The sequence below is a fragment of the Anas platyrhynchos genome, chromosome 19, assembly GCF_047663525.1.
Source record: "Anas platyrhynchos isolate ZD024472 breed Pekin duck chromosome 19, IASCAAS_PekinDuck_T2T, whole genome shotgun sequence".
Lineage (NCBI taxonomy): Eukaryota > Metazoa > Chordata > Aves > Anseriformes > Anatidae > Anas > Anas platyrhynchos.
The window spans coordinates 4,146,136-4,167,419 of NC_092605.1; the positions used below are offsets into that span (position 1 = coordinate 4,146,136).

At 40.2% G+C, this 21,284-nt stretch overlaps 1 protein-coding gene across 2 annotated transcripts in view; it reads left to right on the forward strand.

Moving 5' to 3' along the window:
• ABCC3 (ATP binding cassette subfamily C member 3) overlaps positions 1-20,783 on the forward strand; it is a 48,289-nt gene extending 27,506 nt beyond the window's left edge. Inside the window, exons 11-31 of one of the 2 annotated variants that reach the window (XM_027471310.3) lie at positions 652-744; positions 2,068-2,271; positions 3,494-3,640; positions 4,048-4,135; positions 5,152-5,218; positions 6,900-7,026; positions 7,369-7,545; positions 8,381-8,548; positions 9,328-9,511; positions 10,469-10,574; positions 11,121-11,274; positions 12,590-12,797; positions 13,359-13,669; positions 14,403-14,602; positions 14,705-14,831; positions 15,583-15,684; positions 16,703-16,849; positions 17,838-17,996; positions 18,345-18,511; positions 19,534-19,728; positions 20,363-20,783. In XM_027471310.3, coding sequence (XP_027327111.3) covers positions 652-744; positions 2,068-2,271; positions 3,494-3,640; positions 4,048-4,135; positions 5,152-5,218; positions 6,900-7,026; positions 7,369-7,545; positions 8,381-8,548; positions 9,328-9,511; positions 10,469-10,574; positions 11,121-11,274; positions 12,590-12,797; positions 13,359-13,669; positions 14,403-14,602; positions 14,705-14,831; positions 15,583-15,684; positions 16,703-16,849; positions 17,838-17,996; positions 18,345-18,511; positions 19,534-19,728; positions 20,363-20,471 — 3,240 coding nt within the window. In that variant the 3' untranslated portion in view covers positions 20,472-20,783. Of the gene's footprint in view, positions 1-651; positions 745-2,067; positions 2,272-3,493; positions 3,641-4,047; positions 4,136-5,151; positions 5,219-6,883; positions 7,027-7,368; positions 7,546-8,380; positions 8,549-9,327; positions 9,512-10,468; positions 10,575-11,120; positions 11,275-12,589; positions 12,798-13,358; positions 13,670-14,402; positions 14,603-14,704; positions 14,832-15,582; positions 15,685-16,702; positions 16,850-17,837; positions 17,997-18,344; positions 18,512-19,533; positions 19,729-20,362 lie in introns of those variants that run through there. The other variant, XM_072025636.1, reaches the window with a different exon arrangement.
• Positions 20,784-21,284: the final 501 nt, after the last annotated feature.

Here is a 21,284-nt window from a genome sequence, read left to right on the forward strand (position 1 = left end):
AGTCAGCGTGAAACAAATCTCACCCAGAATAAACATATTTTTTTCCATTGCTTCAGTTAAGTTTCTTGTTTATTCCATGTTTGGTTAGAGCACTGACTTTCCTCTTTAAAATGTTTCTTTGCAGTTAATCTGTGTAAAGCAAGAGCACCAATGTAACTATACTGATTTATTCTCAAGAGCCATAAAGCTGCAGTAGTTAGCGGTTTGTGTGTGCTCTTATCCATATTGAGGGCACTGGGTTAATTCAGTAATTACAGTTCCCTAGGTCAGGGAGAAGTCAGTGGAAAAAATCCCTTCTCTGTAGCATGTTTGTTCCTTTCTAGATTTGCTCAATAGCTCTGTGTCTGTGTTAGCTCAGACTTTTTTCCCCTCCCACTGGGAACCACTTACCAGGTAAATCACAAAGCACTCTGCTGTCACCAGTACTGGTGTAATGGTAACTCGGGATACATGTTGTCTTATTTTTCTGTCTCCTCGTTGTTGTGTGGAATCAGAATACTTCACCAGGAGGAGTTCAGCTGCCTATGCAGAATGCTCACCAGTGAGGCAAAGCGTTTCGGTTTCTGTAACCTGCTGTTGTTTTAATGCTCGCCATAGGGGATAGCAGCACTTGGGTACAACAACAACTTACCTTTTTTTCTTTCAATCAAGGCTTTAGGGCCTTCTGTGCTGGCAGGAGTTGCTGTGATGGTTTTACTTATCCCATTGAACTCTGCAATAGCAATAAAAACCAGAGCATTCCAGGTAAGGTACCAGCAGAGAAGGTGGTATTATCTAGATTTCTAACTGTGCTATGAGAAGTGAAGGCATCAGCAGTGTCTTGGCCATTTCTGAGGTGCCATTCGCACTACTTGACTTAAAAGTAAGATTGTGCTGATAAGTTTAATAACTGTATCCTCTCAGATAGTAGTTTTTCCATAGTGAATCAAATGCTATTCAAAGGTGTGGCATTGAGTCATTGACTCATGCTGCTGGAACAGCTTTTGGCGTTAGCAAGAAGTTTTTATCTCCGTATCCCCTTCATATGGCAGCTTCTAGGAACATCTAGGGAAAGGGCAGATGTAATTCTTTGAGCTATGAATGACTTTTTAGAGATGGAAAAAGAAATGTGGCAACTTGTTTCTTGTATTAATGGCCAGTGTTGACTTTCATCACTACTGAGCTGGGGCTAAATTTGAATTATTATCTTGAGCTAAAAATATCTTTTATTCCTTTTTTCCCCCCTTCACTTAGTCTCTAGTCAAGAAAGGTTGAAAAAACAATATAATAGTGCCCTCTGGCTTTGTGCTACAAAACTCTCATAAGTAGTTTGTGCTGTGTAGCTTATCAGTGGCTGTCTGAAAGGTTTAAAAGAAATCAAGCTACTGATGTAAAAAGGGTAAGAGCTGGAAAACAAGTATAAATTATAGTATTTAAACACAGCCTTAGTAACAGAGTGGCATTATTACATGCCTTAAAGAGACATCCAGACTTTCCATTAAATCTCTTTGGTGCTAACAAGTTAATAGTAGCATTCCTTTTTTTCCCTTGCCCACAATAAGGTGCTTGGAGATGCATAACTAGGTGTGTGTGAACACAATTTTTCATTTTGTCCGTACTGCTGAGCAGGGATTTGGTTTATGTGAAGTAGCTGAATGAAGCACTGTGTTCTAGTGTATAGAAGAAAAATAAACTCGGAGTAACCACAAATTTCAAGGGATCCCATGAGAAATAAAACTATGTATATCAGGAACAAAAATCTGAAGAAATCAAAGGAAGTAGGGTAGTATTTTTATGAAACACCTGAATCTTTCGTAAGGGTGGTTTTGAAAATGTAACTCCTAACACTGAAGATGACTAGAAGGCTTTCATACTCATCTTTTCAACAATTTTCTTGGATTCCTGGTTTCTTTGGAAGTACAGACTTGCACAGTGAGTTTACTGATAATGGTCTGGCTTTCTTTAATCTCCTTCTGCATCCTCTTTAGAAATAGCCCAAGGACAATCGCAGCTATGAGACAACATGTTTAAAGCTCTCGTCTAGTCATTCCTGTGACACACTGTCTCCTGTGTTTACCAATAATCTAGGTAGAACAAATGCGGTATAAAGATTCCCGCATTAAATTAATGAATGAGATTCTGGGTGGCATAAAGGTGCTGAAGCTGTACGCTTGGGAGCCATCATTTTCAGAAAAAGTGTTGGAGATACGAAGGAATGAGCTGCGAGTTCTGAAAAAATCTGCCTATCTCAATTCCTTGTCCACCTTTGCATGGATCAGCGCTCCATTCCTGGTAAGTTGAATTTGCATGATTTTTTTTTTTAATTGTACAAGCATATCATTGAAGGATATGTGAAGTTCGTAAATAGGCCCTCTACTTGCCAACTGTAAGTTGGAATGATATATAAATACATTAAAAAAAAAAAAAAAAGTTATTCATGTGCTTTGAAGCAAGGTTTCTATTTATCTAGAGCCCATTTGTTAATCAGTATCAAAGTATTTATTGGTAAAGCCTGCCAGTGGAAGCTGAGAATAGCTGTCTCAGGAGAATTTCCAACCACTTCAAAGTATTTCCCGCAACAAATTGAAACTAGAATTTGAAACATCTGAGATACCTGTGTATAAGAGTCCTCGCCAAAAAGCTTTGAGTCGGTCGAGTCAGCGTCTTACGCTTTCATTTCTGCTTTTCTTCTTACAGTGCTCTGTTTTGGTGGGAGAAGGAGCTCTTAAATTATGCTACTACCTTAGGAAAAAAAGTCTTAATGTAAAAATATAAAGCCTGAATGTCACGTTGTCAATTCTGAAATGATTTTTTTTCCTCATTTTTCTTTATTTTGCACCACGATCCCTTTTGCATTAAGAGTTTTGGTTTGCATGCATAAAAACATTCAGATAAGTGCTTTGTCAAAAATGTTCTTAGCCAACAGTTCTCAAGATCAAAGGCCCAACCCTGTAAAAACGTTCTTAACGGCCTCCAGATCATGCCTCTTTCATGTTTCCTTCAAGTTGGGTTCAGTGCACATTCCTCTGCCTGCTCACTGCTGGTGTACTGCACAGGGAGGTACCTTTGCAATGCATGGTCCCTGCCATACAGTGAACCAGCAAATAACTTGGCTGTTACTGCCTTTCTTATTGATCAGTAAATTTTGTTTGCTTAGCCTGCAGTTTACAATGGGTAAATTTGATTAGGTGGAGCTGGAAATGAAGCCAAACCACAGCTAGATAAACACTTATTTGAATTTACCAGGGTTCTGTAGTTCACCAACTAAAGCTCCTAGTTCACCTAAATGTTAGCCATTAGTAATCTGACGGTTACTTCATTCTGCATGCCTTTTTTTGTTGATAACAAATATCAACTTACTCATATGACAAGCATGTTGAAAAGGTCAAATATGGAGAATTTTCCTGATATTGTTGTTGATACGTTTATTTCTAATATGCTCCGTGCTTGACTGCTTTTTAAAATGTCAAAATGTTACACACATCTCGCAGTAAACTCACCTTCTGGCTTTCAGGTAGCATTGACAACATTTGCTGTATATGTCTCAGTGGATGAGAAGAATATCCTGGACGCAGAAAAGGCTTTTGTCTCCCTCTCCTTGTTTAATATCCTGAAGTTTCCCCTCAATATGCTTCCACAAGTCATTAGCAACATTGCACAGGTAAGGAAGGTCTGCTGCATAAGTTCTTTCAGACACAAAGAACACCAGATAGCTCTGATTTCTGGAAAGCAGAGCTGCCACATATCTGCCTGTTAGCTAGCTTTCTTTCCAATATGCTTTCATTAGTGCTGCCATGTATCAGAAAGCTAGACATCTGAGTAAGCTTGTGTGCGTGGCATTTCACATATGTAAATTTTGCTTCACTCAGATGAATGTAGCTTCGTCTAATAAAGTTCACAGTTAAAAACATGAATTTCAGCATAAGACTACTTGCAGGGAAAGAATGAGTCACTGCTCAGGAAGCCCATGGGGTGGCTTAAGCCATTCTGCATGCTTATCTTTTCTGTAGTAAGAGCATTAAGTCCCCATTAAAAGAATGACAAAATAATGCTGCTTTCTTTTCTTAGACGAGTGTTTCCCTAAAGAGAATTCAGCAGTTCCTGAGTCATGATGAGCTTGATCCAAATTGTGTGGAAACAAAAGTGATTGCACCAGGTAAAGAGATCAGTATTTTTTTAAACTATGTTAATACAACAAGCATCTTGTGTTTGTTTTGGACTGGCTGAGTTAGCAAAAAAGCAAAAAAGAAAATGATAACAATATTATTTATTTTTTTAATTTCTTCTCTGAAGAATGTGTGTTTTGTCATTTACACTATGTGGAAATTACAAAAGCTTCTGGCTCTATCTTTGAGCTTTGCACTGCATTGTTGGGCCTGAGTTTGCATCTGCAATGTAATGGTTGCTAATGCCACTGAATAATGAAGTGCATCCACTGACTGGGGTCAACAAGACCTTCTCACACCTTTCACACTGCACAAATGGTCAGGAATATAAACAGGAGTTCTCTTTTATTCTATTGCAAGCACAATATCCCAAAAGAATGAGCAAACTATTGGAAAGCTGTGTTTTCTTCTGTAATGGACTTTGGGGATGCTACAGTTTGAAACCTCTCGTGTGTGATGATGAGGAGGAGGAGGAGGAGGAGGGATGGCTGTGTAGCTGTCACGTGCTTATTGTTACACACCGCTCCAACAGGAGGTGAAGAAAGCCTGCAGATCTGTGACTTGTTATTGTGGCAAGCAGAAAGCTGTGCAGAGGCAAATTTAATCTGAATCATCAAAGCCAACAGCATGCTGTTGGTCTCCTACTGACTTGAAAGTGGTTTCTCAAGTACAGTTGTGCTAATGATTGCACACGGATTCTTAGAACTACTCTGAGCAGCAAATGTTGGGACTAGCCTCACCTGGACAGAGTGAAGCAGGACTTTTCTGCTCCATAGGTCTGTAAGCTCACTGTCTATAGCTTAAGCTGCAACCAGTTATTTTCACTCTGATGAGCATTCCCGTCTTGTGACCTGGTGCAATCACAAGACTGTGCTTCCCATACCAATAGAAAAGGGAACTGCAGTGTACATGAAACCTGTAAAGATTCCTTTGTGTGCAAGTCTCTCAGTCATGCTATTCCGTGTAACAGTTTTCCTGCCTTCTCTGTTGCATTTTTGTCATGCAGGCTATACCATCTGTGTTAAAAATGCAACGTTCAGCTGGGGAAAGGACCTTAAGCCGTCTTTGAAAGAGTAAGATTTCTTTATGCAACTGCAATACATCTACTTGCTTCCCTTTTTTCTGGCGTTTGGAAGGTCTGTTTGAAAAATATCTGCTAATATCTGCAGGCTTTTTTCTGGGAGAGGTTGTTACCACGTGCCCCATAGTGCATCTCATCTGACTTTAAAACACCTAGCTAATACTCACACCTCACAGTATTCAGGCATTACAGAACAGTGCTGTAAAGCTTTAACTCCACAGCAACCAGCCTAGACTAGTTGTCTATTAAAGGACAGAAAGGCTAGGTAAATTTCTTTTTTTTGTTGTTGTTGTTGTTTTAACTGAAGCAGTGGACAAATTAAATCGATCTGATTGCTTATGAAGGCAGTTCTGATGTCTGGGTTTGGGTTTAATTCTAGCTCATGGGCATGTGAACAGTAGTCTCTTTTAAGGTTCTTGTAGCAGGCTCATCCCTGTGGCTATACATATGCCATTTCCAGGCTATGGAGGAGTACATTTCACTCTTTAGCCTATTTGTATGAATACAAACAAAATTTGCCTGGAAGCATATACTTCCCTGTGTTATGCTTTGTTGCCAGATCAAAATCACAGAAACTTGATAAGTATTCATAGACTTCTTAGTCTGAGCAGCTCGTGATGCTGTGCTGAGTTTATTACATTAATAGGCTGTTCATGGATAACCTGCCAGCAAGAGGCTTAGAGCTCAAAGGAGCTGCTTTGGTTCAGGCAACCAAATCTACAGTCAGGTTGACTTCAGTGTTCTGGGTTTTGTATCAGAAAGAACCATGCATCTCCAGCACAAATTGCTAGCTACCTGGGCCTAAAAATTAATTGGTGACTTCCTAAAAATAGCAGTAAGGCAAACCTCAGCCAGAGGGAAAGAATAATGGGAAGAAGGAAAAACAAAACAACAAAAAAGCACACTGCTTTTGAATTTTCTTGCTTTCATGTTTTTAAAAACAAACAAACAAAGCATTCTTGCAGTGTGCAAAATATCAACTACCTCCTGGGGAAGAATCTGCAAAAGCATTAAAGCCTCAGTTCTGCATCAGGATCTTTGCAAACAGAAGTTCTGGTCGATTTCATTAGTGAAAGACACTAAAGGCAAAGAGACTGTGTCCATCAGTCACTTCCACATCACCTTCAGAACTGGGACCTAAAGCAGTACCTTTTAGGACATCATGGGGAAAACAGTCAAGGATTTTTTTTTACTGGGAAAGATTAATTTGTCTTTTGTAATTGTGAACCCTGTTTATTAGCACTGGGAATATTTTAGTAAAATGGTTTGGACATTTTTAGATGTGATGTATTCACTCACTGCTTCAGCACAGTTGCTCCCAGTTTTTAAAATCAAACCCAAAAGATTTCTGGAAGATTGCTCTCAAAAGGCTTATTAGCCCTGTTTGATTTGCTGATGGACTGATGTGACATAGCAAAGGCTTGTTACCAATCCCACTGATTTACAACCAACAAAACAGATTAATGTTGGGTTTCCATTTACTCCTGCAGTTCTGCTTGCAGTTGACTGTAGATGAGAAAGGGAGGAGGAAACCAGTGACCAAGCTATGCTTACTATACCCTGTCAGGCTGAGGTCAGGCTGATTTGTCACTGTGTATTTCAGGCCATTTAAAGACCTCTAATGTCTTTAGTAAACTAATATTTAATTAATTTCCAGCCTGTTTCCTCCACAGTATAAATCTGTTGGTCCCCAGTGGTGCTTTGGTTGCTGTTGTTGGCCATGTTGGCTGTGGCAAGTCTTCTCTGGTGTCTGCGCTCCTGGGTGAAATGGAAAAGCTGGAAGGAGAAGTGGCTGTGAAGGTTGGTATTGTTTCTAATGCCATTTAGCAGTGTTACAGAAATGTGCTTCTTATGCCTACTGTTGCTTGCAGTGCACTTCAGGCTGGAGATGAAATTGTTTGCTCCTGTGTCAGCTTGTCTGTGTGTTTATTTGGGTTTTGTCCACATCTGTTTACTTGTGTTTTACGTGAAATGACTTTCTTGATTCCATCAACTGTAGATCAGCAATTAGTACACATATGTACAATTTGGTTATGTATCAAACAGGATCTATATATGTGTGCTGAAGATCTTAATCAGAGTTGTAAGCGTGAATCGATGCTTATAATAAACTGGAGTTGCCTTTCTCCTATCTTGTTCTAGGGTTCTGTCGCTTATGTGCCTCAACAAGCCTGGATCCAGAATGCCACACTGAAAGATAATATTTTGTTTGGCCAAGCTCCTAATGAACAAAAATACCAAAATGTCCTGGAGGCCTGTGCTTTAAAAACTGACCTGGAAGTGCTGCCAGGAGGAGATCAGACTGAGATAGGAGAGAAGGTAATTTTCTTCAAGTCAGACCTGCTTGGTGATTCCTCTTCTGTTGAGCTAAAGAGAACACTGTAAAGTCAGCACTTGATTTGGTTTGATCTTTACGACAGCATCCCTATTACAATCAGCGCTGAAACATGCAGGCAGTTCTCTGGGAGTTAGTTGGACTTAAACGTGTTCCTAACTTTGAGTGTTTGTACTGCATCACATAACTGCACACCGAGCCCTGGTGGATCAGAGCATTTCCGTTTGTAGTCCAACAGTAAGCGTGCATCTGGCCAGAGTACTTGAGGTCCTTCCTATTCCCATATGGATAAAAAGGGAGGAAACATATGGTGTGCTTCAAGTAAAAGAAGTAATATGATCATCCCTTAACATCTCATTTTAACAAGAAACTTTTACGTCAGTGATTGCCAACAAAGCTTTCTTTCATAGACCACTAAATCTGAGATGGATTTCGTGAAGTTGGGTGGATAGATGGATTTGTATGTAAGATAAGAGACGTGGAAGACATTCCAGGTGCTGCAGCCCTGCTTTGAGTGTTTTCATTTTATGTCCTTGTTGACAGTCTTCCTTTTCATTGTTTTGAGTTTTAACAGCTCCCTTTAGGAGCTTATTAAGTGAGAGGCTTATTCTGTCTGCAGATTGCTGGGTGAGTGGAAGTTTGGCAGCGAACAGATTTAGAGGCGTTCTGTTCTTTTCCCTGGCTCTGAGTGCGTTATTCTCTTCAGCATCTCATGTTTCATTTAGCATCCATGTGTCTGGTGGTGTATGAGCCATAAAAAGTCATAGCTGTTGTTTGAACTGAGTGGTGTGATATATTTTGCTCTCTCCTTCCCTTCAGGGCATCAACCTCTCCGGTGGCCAGAGGCAGCGAGTGAGCCTTGCTCGTGCAGTGTTCAGTAACTCGGACATTTACCTGTTAGATGACCCTCTTTCTGCTGTGGACTCGCATGTTGCAAAGCACATCTTTGACAAAGTTATTGGTCCAGATGGGGTACTTAAAGGAAAAGTAAGCTGACATTTAGATTCTCTTACAAATGCACATAAGCTCTGAAACACTAATGGGTAACGGGAAAGTTGTTTCACCACCGAGGCTTTAGTGCTGAATCATTCCTGAATTTCTGTGTTTAATTGGCAGTGCAGACACCTTTTCTCCACAGCACAGATTCTGTGGTGAGCTGCTATTTAGGTATGTGCAAAAGTGATGTGATCTAGTCAGAACATGTAGAGGCAAAAACCTGTTCTGTCTTTTTAAAACCCCAACTATTTTAAATGTCCAAAATCAAGACATTTGTAGGAACTTGTAGAGGTTGTCAGCTCAGTATTGCTTGTTACTCAGAGGTGGCACAGTGAAGAAGTTGCAACAGCTTACTAATTTTACAGAAATCTTTGGCAGTATGCAGCCAAATTACAACCTCTCTGCTTCCTCTTCTACTCCTGTTACAATCTTCTCAGACTGTCTCAGTGCTTAAAAGGGAAAGAGGGCAAAGAAACTTAGCACGTGGGAAAGAGGGGAGTGATGACTCAGTTGTTTTACTTCCCTTTGTGGCTATATCAGCATGTAGTAGGAAGCATAGTAAGTTCATGTAGATTTTTCAAAGCTAATTTGACTAACAAGGGCAGTGTATTTCTCTTGGCATTTCACCTTAAGATGATAATTCACTCCCTCTCTCAAAAATGCAGTATTATTTGACTTGTTGGGTAGCATTAATGCACTGCAGTATTCAATCTCAACAACAACTGAGAGATGTGTGTTTTGTTTTTTTCTTCCTCTTTTTCCCTATCCAGACCCGTATTTTGGTGACCCATGGCATTGGATTCCTGCCTCAGGTAGACCATATAATTGTCCTGGTAGATGGCAAAATCTCTGAAATGGGATCTTACCAAGACCTTCTGAAACAAAACAAGGCTTTTGCAGAATTCCTTCGAAATTATGCACTTGATGAAGGCATCGAAGAGGATGAACTAACAAGTACAGTACTGCTTTTTCTTAAAATATGTCTTTCTCTGTCAACCAGATGACAGGTACTTTCTCTGTATACTGTCCACTGCTCCTTCTTGACATCCTGGCTTTTGTCTTTCCTTTCTGCACTTCTATAAGAAATGCTGTCTTTGGCCAGTTCTGTTTTATTGATAAATGTTTTCCCAAATAAATTTAGTTCAACGATTTCATTTGATTTGTCCTAGAAAAAATGATTCTTGTGTTTGAAATTATTTTAAAGTTGAGAATTTCTTTTACAATTGACAAGGTTGAGCTCAGCAGGAAAATGGAATAGGAAAGAACAAACTGGGGTCTGCCATTATAAGGGCTACACAGAATTTGGTATTTTTCCTTTGTTTTCATGTTGTGTGTGGTGTGTGTTTTTTTTTTTTTTTTTCACACAAGTTAAATGATATTTTAATCTTGGGTTACCTTTAAGGTTTTTTATGCTGATGAAATATTGCAAGATTAAAGCATTTTGGTAAATGTTTCCTTTGTGTGGCAGTGTTCTCACGGTCTTTGATGGCAGCACTGTGCTCTCAGCAGACAGGCAGAAAGGAACATGCATGGCAGCTTTTAGCAATAGCAGAGGCTTTCAGTAGGTCCTGACATGAGACCCCATCCCAAGATCATGCCTAGAGCATGTTCTATATGTAAATTGAGCTAGAACTAACTATAACACTATCACTTAGCATTTTGGATGCACTAAGGCAATGAGATGTAAATGCATTTGGTCACCAATCTACCTCACAAGACCTCTGCAATTTAGTAAAGTGATGCACCAAAGGGATGTGACTACTGCCACTGGGGGTGATTAATGATGGGATTATGTACTATGATTTTCCTGCTATGCTATTGATTTTCGTTACCCTTGCTTTGCCTGGCCACTTGTTTCCCTGCTTTCTGCTTTACTCAGCAGAAACTCTGAGATGCAATCTTGTCTTGCAGTGGTGGAAGAGGAAGAGGTCCTGCTAGCTGAAGACACCCTCAGCATCCACACCGATCTGGCAGATAACGAACCTGTGACGAACGAGGCCCGCAAACAGTTCCTTAGGTAAACATGAAGTCCTCTTGTGTTTGTAATCTGTATCTGGGGTAAAACACATCTGAAAGATGTTAATCAAATACTGTCTCTCAGTCTGCGACTTCGTTTCCTCTTAAAAATAAATTGTTTTAGAGTCCTTTTGAAAGTAAATGTGAAAGAACAAGCAAAGATCAAACAACTGTTCCTGCAATCTTCTTTTTAATCCAAATTGAACCAACTTCTTAAAGCAACTTTTTTAATAACCATACCCTTGGAACACTCTCCAGTTACTGTTGATGTGAAAACAGAAACTCGGGGGTTAGCTTTGAAAAGCCTGTTTTGCAATGAGGACTCTAATGCCCTGTATCAAAGTGTCCAGCCTTTGTTAGGAGCTATAGTTCTGGCATTACTGAATACATGCATGAGGATCCTACATACACCCATATCTGCAAGTGAGGCTGGCATGGGAACAGAGCAAAAGAGCTGGGATGAAGTCCAGTCTGCTGCATCCCATTCTTGCTTTAGCACAGCCACAATATGCCCTCTTTCTCCTAATGACTCTATTGTTTTGACTAGGCAACTTAGTGTAATATCTTCTGAGGGAGGAGAATGTCCCAACAAAATGTCAACGAAACGGAGAGTCTGTGAAAAGAAGCCAGCTGAGCCTCCTCTGCCAAGAAAAAATCCTAACGAGAAACTTATTCAGGCAGAAACCACTGAAACGGGAACGGTATAGTGTGATTTTCCCCCTTCCTTTTCCTTTTTTTCCTGCTTGAAAAAATATCTTTTTTACTTTTACATTTGATCCAGTTCTGCTAAATGCATTGTATAAATTATGACAGCACGTTTTAGGAATTAATCTGGTGGCCACTGATCCTTCAAATTAGGGCTTTTGGCAGGGAGTTCTGCACCTGGCAAAGGCTGTGTAGTTAGGAAGGGATTCTTTTCTTTCCAGCTCCTGCCACAGTCACCTGATACTGCATAGCACTGCACTCTGTCAGCTCTGTCCTTACGTTGCAGAGCTTTCAGCACTGTTGGTCTTTAACCTGTTTGGCTGCTGTGCAAGTCCAGCTGCAGCACTGGGTATTTGATGACCTGCAGCAGTGGGTTCTACGAGCCAGCTGCCTGCTGCGTGCCAGTGGATCTGTTCTGTCTAAACGATACCTGCCAACCTGCCACACCATCCTCAGGAGCAGTTTATGCTCATGGGTACAAAATGGGCTGCACTCTCCGCGAGCAGGGCCAGCGAGTAAAACAGGAATAGAGAAAAAAGAGAGGAAAAGGGAAAAAAAGAAGATAGGAATAAAGACATAAAATCCAGGGACAGGAAGGAGTGGATGAAAAAGGAACAGGGTGATCTTGTCAAAGAAAGCCCCTTCCTACAACTTCAGCCACTTCAGAAGGTGTCCTACCACTCAGCATGTCCTGTTTACTGTCTGATGTACATGCTTCATAGCACAGACATTTCATTGACTGTTTCTGTGGATTATTTTAGCTGTTAAAGTCCCTAATCAGCAACACTTGTTCTCTAAATTATTTTTCCTTAAGCCTTTTTAGAGATTGTTGTGTCCTGAGTCTGTCTTTTTGCCTATCTGCTTTTTTTTTTTTTTTTTTTTGCATTACCTTAGAACTTATTGTGAAGACACCTGAATGGAGGCCTAAAATAGGACCTGAATAGGCCCTTTAAGTAGTCCTGAGCTGGATATGCCTGACAAGTTGCTTTTGCCTGAAAGTCTTGGTTGCTGTTCTTGTTACCCATCCTTTGCAGCTATTTGATCAACCTCTTCCCAGCCCTGTCTAGCAGTCTTAAAAAATAAAACCCCGCAAAACTAACACAATACAGTTCATCAAATTGGAGGAAAAGAATATTTCAGATAAGTTTCTGACTTGTTTAGGAAGTTACCCCCCTGACATGGAGACCCTCTGCGGTCTGTTAGATTTTGGGCAGTTTTGAACTCAGCAGTTTCTCTGCTGAAGGATTCTTTTTTCTGTCTGTACTTCTGATTCTGTAAGTTGTACAAACCAGCTTTGGTGTGATTTTGCAGGTAAAGCTAACAGTGTTCTGGCAATACATGAAGGCTGTCAGCCCTGTCATCTCTTTAGCTATATGCTTCCTATACTGCTGTCAAAATGCTGCTTCGATTGGGGCCAATGTGTGGCTCAGTGACTGGACCAACGAGCCAGTGATAAACGGGACTCAGCACAACACATCCATGCGAATTGGAGTCTATGCTGCCTTGGGCCTCTTGCAAGGTAAGGCCAGATAAAAATCATGATGTCTTAGTACTTATCAAAGAGGAATTAGATGGGAAAGCCATTTACTAGTTGCTGGTGGCCCAAAATTGCCAGCAAAATCTTATCCTAAGCAAGGGAAGTAAAGAAACCTGGAACCAGAAAGTCTGAGCTCGGTCCCCCACTTGTGATTGTGCTGTGAAGCCTTTGGAGGGGTTTCCATGGGTGACATGGAAGCCTGGGAGAGAAAAGTTGGAGTGAGACTGTGAAAACTCAGGTGCAGAAAAGACAGAGGTTGGGGTGAAGTTGTAGCATTAGGTCTTCATGGAGGCTTGCAGAGGGAAGATGGTTATGCATCTGTCTTGTGTGGACAGCACGGTGAAATCCATGGGGCATATTCGTGTCTGTAAGGCAGCAGTGATCACAATGCCACGGTGCTGATGTGCATGGTAAGAGGGAGGTGGACTTGGAATATGTAATAAAGCAAAGAGGCTTCTAGCACAACAGAAGCTGCTTGAGAGTCAAAGAGCTGCAAATCGAGTACATCATGCTCTCTGGTTAACACATCTCTTCACTTGGAAGGCCTCATAGTGTTCGTCTCCTCTTTCACCCTGGCGATGGGAGGCATTAATGCAGCCCGGACGCTTCACACGGCTCTGCTGGAGAACAAACTTCACACACCCCAGTCCTTCTATGACACCACTCCAACCGGCCGAATCATCAACCGCTTTTCAAAGGACATCTATGTCATTGATGAAGTCATCCCACCGACCATCTTGATGTTCCTTGGAACATTTTTCACCTCTTTATCGACAATGATTGTGATTATAGCAAGTACTCCGCTCTTTGCTGTGGTTATAGTTCCACTTGCAATTCTGTACTTCTTTGTTCAGGTAACTAGAAAAATATCTCACTACCATCGTAGTGGCTATTACTGCATTATTTGTGTTTTTTTGTGTTTTAAGAAAAATCTAGGGTAAAATTGCAGTATCTGAAGTAACTGTTTATGTAGGCAAAACATTATTTACTTCTCTCAATAAAGGAGGTGTCTCCTGTGGGACATAGTCATAAAATGGCATAACTTTTTTTGCTTTTAAGTAATAACAAGCAAGCCTACTGTTAGAGATAGAACTGCAGTGCATTTTAATATATTGAAGTGTGCATGTATTTGACATACTGACAAGTTGTTAAGGTGGAGAGGAGTTAAATGCTGAAAATAGCATCAATTTTATTGACTTCTGAGCAAAAATGAAGCATATGTTAGTATGTAAACAGAGACCTGATAATGGAGGTACAAATTCATGCTCATTTTCTTGGAAAATGAGGCTCCTACAAATGCATTCATTTTGTTAGGCTATGTTACCTGAATTTAAAGTGACATAGATAAATTCATCTTACAGTATATAGAAATGGCAGTCATCCAAAACTCTATTTTGGAATGAAACAAAGATAACTTGACTTGAAATACTTCATAATTATAGGGAATACTTTTAAGGGTTTAAGTGCATCATTAAAAATCTCTTTTAAATCCTTAACCTAATAATCCCCTAACCTAATAATCATTTAGCTGATAATTAAAAGAGTAAGTATTTCATATACCCTTCAACTTTCTCCAAAAAATGGCAGCGATTCTATGTAGCTACCTCCCGTCAGCTGAAGCGTCTGGAGTCTGTGAGCAGATCTCCCATCTACTCGCACTTCTCAGAAACAATATCAGGAGCCAGCGTCATCAGAGCCTACAAGAGACAGAAATCCTTTGTAGACATCAGCGATCTGAAGGTGGATGAAAATCAGAAGAGTTACTATCCTGGCATTGTATCAAATAGGTATAGAGGAATATAATTTCTTGTTTCTGCTTAGTTCTTTGTGTTTGCACAACAGGTCCAAGCAAGCATTTACCGTTCTTCTTATGTCTGCCTTTTGACCAGGTGGCTGGGTATTCGAGTTGAGTTTGTGGGGAACTGTATTGTCCTTTTTGCTGCCCTTTTTGCTGTGATTGGTAAAAACAGTCTGAATGCTGGCTTGGTAGGACTTTCAGTATCTTACGCATTACAGGTACGTGTTATAGCCCTCTGTTGATAAATTAGCAGTAATGAAGTACTTGTCTAAGTTGGAGTTAATAAGAAAATAATAAAAAAGAATTGTGGAATATCTGGAAACAGTAGAGATTTACACTGAATGCTGACAGGCCATCAGTAAGTCCACATGCAGTAGGAGTTCAGGGCACTTTGGGAGCACTGGGAGTGTGCTGCACCCCAGTATCTCTAGTGGCAGCGTGCAAGCAGCCCAAGAATGTCAGGTGCAACTGCCAACAACAGCTCATTTAAGCAGCATGGACTTAAGGTGTCCCATGTTTTGCCTGCTATGTAGAACATCTGTATGTTTGGGTAATCACAGGGAGATCAACAGGATTCATAAATAGCAAGATAAACTGTACTCACCCAACCTATGAACAGTTCAGCAGACTTAATGGTCTTGCTCTTGTCAGAAGCTTTTTAGATACAATGAGCGTGCAGGACTGCTGTTAGCAGTTTTCAAGTGAGACACATGACTTTGGGGAATGACTTGACACCAACTTTTTTGGGGGGGCAATTATTAAAGCACTGTTCAAACACATGCTTCTTCACATGAATGCCTGGTTATCTGTGGACTTCCTGTTCCAGTATCTGTATTAATGTCAATGGAAAGGTAATTACTCCATCTGTAATATCAGTGTGAATCCATGTCTTAACAACAGCATCCACTTTTGTTGTTAAATCTGCTGTTGTTCCTCTGTGGACAATATTTTGTTCCTTGTCTTCTCCAGGTGACCTTGTCTCTGAATTGGATGGTCCGAATGACTTCTGATCTTGAAACTAACATTGTGGCTGTTGAAAGAATAAAAGAGTATTCAGAAACTGAAACAGAGGTCAGCTACTGAGAGTCCAGCACGTTCACTAGCAAGCATGGCGAAATTTTAACACGCAATGTTTACCTGGTCTTTCTTCAGACTCTTGAGAGAGAATTCCTCCACTGAGAGTATTACCGTTTAGCCTGAACAAATGTCACACTCTGAACTGTAATTTATGCTACCACAGCTCTGAATTATTGCTGCTATCATGCAGTCTGTGCTTAGCATCTCATTTTCTGCTAGTGTGAGTGGCTATAGCGTAACAGATATGATTTTCACCATCAGAATATTGCTCCCATTGGGTTTGAAGTGTTTGATGTGTCGTCCTACCTGCGTAGATAGTGCTGTGATCCTGCCTCTGAGCACAGCTGCACTACAATTATCAGTCTATGCACATGTTTTCAAAAGTATTTATATTTAATCAGCTTAATCAGACCTCCTCTCCCTTGAGAGAAGAACATCTCCAGGAACACTGCACTGCCTAATCCAGAAAAATCATCCGATCATTTTCTTTTGTTGCCAAATACTTTTAAAGGTAGCAGATGGAGCTATGCTGGGAAATCTGCTGCTCTGTGGACATGGTGGGTTTTGTTATCCCTGTGTATATGGGAGACTAAGAATTAGGAAATGAAGACTCTGAGGAGAGCTGCAGTGCAAGTTTCTGGAGATAAAATATTTGATCTTTAAGAAAAAAAGAAGGTAGACAAGATGTGAGATATATATTATAAGCCAGAGCCTTGAGATGGCATGGAACAGATAGTGTTCTGTTGATGTTAATGGAAAAAAAAAAACGTTAACTTATATCAGGTGAGGATTTGACTTCATATGCTCAGATATATTTTTTTTCCTGTAAACTTCACAACAATGGCCAAAATGGGTGGATGCTTAAGAAACTATTTTTAATTTGTAACTAGAAATTCAATTATCAGTTATACATGTATTTCTAGTAACCCATAAATGCTAATGTTTGTGTCTGAGTTTGAATTATTAATTTTTTTAACCTGTATGAGGTGTTCCTAATTTCTGTGTTCTTCAGGCTCCCTGGATAATTGAGGATAAGAGTCCCCCAGAAGACTGGCCATCCAAGGGCGAGCTGGAATTTGTGAATTATTCAGTGAGGTACAGGAAGGGCCTGGACCTAGTGCTGAAGGATCTAAACCTCCAAGTGCATGGTGGAGAGAAGGTGAGTAACCAGCTCCATGTCTCTGTTGTAACTTTGCTCTGGGCCTCCAGTGACAACCACGGATAAAGGACAGGGGCTACGTGAACAGCTGCCTCAGTAGTGCAGACCACATAAGATGTCCAGTAGTAACGACTGTGGCAGCATCCTCCAGGCAGGAAGCAATAGAACCGACTGCGTGGGTCTTTCTGGACTTTAAAAGTTAGGCTGGCGTCGTGTTACCGCGTAGGAGGCACCAGTGATTGCAAGTGACAGAATTTCAGTGACAAAAATGCTTTTCTGAGGAGATGTAGATGGGAGAAGGAATTCCAGCTTTTTCCACAATCTGGCTTTGCCTGTGAAATTTTTGGCATGGAAGGAAATGACATTCTTTGCTTTCTTAATCGGGAAATTGTCTTTGTTCTGGGCAATTCTCTTCATGCTTCCATTGAAAGTACTGGGGTTTGTGTGCTGTTGACAGAACAACTAGCATGGGAAAGTCCTCCAGTCAATAGGCTATTAATAGGAGAGGGCATTATCACAGAATGTTTGAGGTTGGAAAGGATCTCTGGATGTCATCTGGTTCAACCCTCTGCTCAAGCAGGACCGCCTTGTAGTACATTTTTATCCTTATACTAAGCAGATAGAATGACAATTGCCTTCTGGAGTTCTGATATGTGTGCTTATGATAAAGTCTGAATTGCCATCTAAAAATCTAATTTTTCTCCTTGTCTGTTATGCTAATGTAAGTAATCCCTAACATGGGAACTCCAGCTAATTGCCCAAACTCATGTAGGATGATTGTAGGCCTTTATACATAATTATGGGAATGACAACACATACATTGTAATGTATGGCACAGTTTTCTAGAGAAGGGTGGTTACATTCTTTTTTTTAGATTCCTATCTTGTATAAAACCTCTGAGAGAAACCTTGGCATTTTGTTTTGGTGGTGGTAGTAGTATTTTGTTTTTAACTATATGCATTGCTGTTAATCCTCCAATTTGTTGTAGATTGGGATTGTTGGCAGAACTGGAGCAGGGAAGTCCTCCATGACACTCTGTCTCTTTAGGATCCTGGAAGCTGCAAAAGGGGAAATTAAAATTGATGGTGTGAGAATTTCAGAGATCGGCCTCCATGACCTTCGATCGAGGCTAACGATTATTCCTCAGGTACACCTTCTGTGCATCACAATAAAGGAAGGTTATCAAACCACAAATAGTAGTTAAACCACAGAGGAAAATGCTTTGTTGCATTCAAAAAATGGGTTCATGCAAACAAGTCATTGTATTTCCTTATGTGGTCCTGTCCTGCCACCTCACAAGCTGATGGTAGGTGATAAAACAGAGTTTAGAGTAAAATATCTTTAGAGTCTGTGTATAATGTGATGTATTTTCATAGTGGATAGGACTGGAAGGTGGCCCACCTTCAATGCAATAGACACTTAATAACTTGTATATTAATATCTGTACTTAACACAGCTAAAGCACTTGCCTAATGGAAGCTTGTTTTCTATCCAGGATCCTGTTCTATTTTCTGGAACACTGAGGATGAACCTGGATCCATTTAATAAGTATTCAGATGAAGAAATATGGAAAGCTCTTGAACTGTCTCATTTGAAGAGGTTTGTCAGCAGTCAGCCATCCATGTTGGAATACGAATGCTCAGAAGGTGGAGAAAATCTTAGGTAACGAATGTTTGGATTAGAAATATACACTAAGCTTTCATTCAGCTCTAACAGTGAGTAACACTTGAGCACAAGTTTACACTGTAATTTATTGTGTCCTAAAGTACTTGGCCACCAATTCCTGTTCCAAGAAAACCAGTAAGGCTCAAACATGTTATTGCTCTTCTGCCTCTTCCAGGAATTATCTGATTCTCTTTTGCTACTGGGAAGAATTTCTCCCAAACCAAAATCTTGTCTTATCAGTATAGAAAGAAATTGCAGGATGTCAGGGTGTTATCAATAGGCAATCCCTTATCCATGGTTTGGTAGGAAGGGAAATGCTGCCGTAACATGTAACTGTTGTGCCGAGTAAGAGTCCTCTGCTCCTCTGCCTATACTGACACTTCAGCAATGGCTGTTTGCTGTTATTATTTTGGGAGATCCACAAAGAAAGATGTGAATTGTATGATAAAACATAATGCTTGGATATGCTGTATTGACTTCTGAGACCACAGTGTAACCAGGTTGTGTGTGATGGACATCCAGCTCCTTCCTTGTCCCGCAGAGACACTTGAAGGCAGTGTCTGGGGAGCTGTAGGGGGGTATTGTGGGCTGCCTAGTTATTTTCTTTGATGGTAGAAAGGACTTGCAGCCTCAGAATTTTTTTTTTTTTAAAGTTTGTGTATGTCCAGTGTTGTTACACTTGTGCGTGTTTCTGAAAACTCAGACAGAAGCATTATAATTATTAATTTCCCTGACTTTTGATGTAATGACTGAAAGGGGACATTTGGTGGCTCTCTAAGTACTGGGTTAGCTAGATAATAAAGTCAGTGAACAAACACATGCTGAAGGTAGCTGAGTAATGCTGCAATGTGTATTTCTTTCCTTGAGGGCTGACAGACTGGGCTGTTAGCTAAATATTTTTTTTTTTCTTGTTCGGTAACTTTATCTGATGAGTAATCTGCTCCAGAACAAGAGATTTTTGAACAATGGAGAGCAAAGGAGCAGTGGGGCCTCTGTGAAAGCCTTGTCTCTGTTTGCAGTGTTGGCCAAAGGCAGCTCGTCTGTCTCGCAAGGGCGCTGCTTCGCAAGACGAGAATCCTGATCCTAGATGAAGCAACGGCAGCTATCGATCTGGAGACAGATGATCTTATCCAGATGACAATTAGGACTCAGTTTGAAGACTGCACGGTGCTGACAATAGCACACAGGCTGAACACAATTATGGATTACACGAGGTAAAACACTTAATGGTGCATGTGTTGGGGCTTGCCAGTGTGCTGGGTATGTGAAGCAGGGTCTGATTTGTTTCCAGATAGTCACGCTCGTGCTCTTGTCAGATAGTACATAAGCAACGATGTTTAAGCCATATAATCCTAGGATATCTGGGCTTTATTTTGCTACTGTTGGCATAAGTTCTAATTCATTAACAAAAGCTGTGCAAGAGATACTACCCAGTTGCATGAATGGCACTATCAGCAAACGTAGGGATCCATTTTTTAACCAGCAGCTGCTGTAACCTTTTCACTTGTTGTATTAATTATTTCAAACCCTATTACTGTACTTAATGAGCTTTTTCAAGTCGTTTCCCAAAGCCTCTCCATGGCTTTGCAGTGCTATGTTTTACAAAGCTACCAATGGAACCATATTTAGTTTTTTTCTGGGAGATGGTGATTGCGCTGTACTTCTTGAAGTCAAACAGCAGTTCAGGGAGAATGTCTATCATCTGTTGTGCTTCAGCGTGTGAAAGTAATTGAGCAAAATAGTCAAGAGAAAGATTAGAGCAGTATTTGCTTTATGATTGAAATGGGTATCACATTTCCTGTGAGGAATTCTGACATGTCTTTTACTGCCACCTTTTGTTTTGCACAGGATTCTCGTTTTAGACAACGGAACCATAGCTGAATTTGATACACCTGCAAACCTTATAGCATCAAAGGGTATTTTCTACAGTATGGCTAAAGATGCTGGACTAGCGTGAGAAGATGACCCCTTGTTGAGGGTTTTTTTGGTTATTTTTTTTTTGTAACTGACTTGCCACAAAAGTGACTTGTGAATGTACTGTAATTTACAAAAGTTTTTGTAGTGGACTTGTGATATATTAACAAAGTATTTTACAATTATAAGGACCAGAAAGTGAATTTTATATTTTTAAATATTTTCTATAAAATATTTTATTATATGCTTCTTTCCCAAAGAATGCCAAGCACTCTGCCAAGGAAATGTATGTATCACAAGGCAATATGTACTGTATTCTGGTTTATAATTAGTAAATTATATTCATGGTACAAAATACACCTGTTTTGTGTCTTATGTATAAGGGTTCATTGGTTTTGAAGTGGAAAGACAGACCCAGTAGCTCAGCTTGAAAAAACAGTGAAGGAATGTTTAGTTTCTGAGTGGTTCCAAGCTGCTCATTGCAGGAGAATAGAGCTGAACACGTCAGCTTCAAGTCTGTGAGTTATCCCAGGACCTTTGATATCCCTACCTAGTGAAACTTGAGGATTATAAAATTCTTCTTCAACTTAAGGGTTATGAATAATTTGTATTTAAAACTAAAGCTACAGATATGGCTTAATGTAAATAATTATGCAATTTCTGCCAGGTTATTAGAGCCCAGCCTGCAGGGACATGATAAGCACGCAAGTATTGCCATTTTGTTCTACCTCTCCTGTATGAAGTTGCCATGAGTAAGCCTCAGCTTAAGCTGAACATGCATTCTGCGTAGATATTATTTCACTCTTTCAACACTTATCACCTGAAATAATGTTATTTGTTGTACAGAAGTATCTAC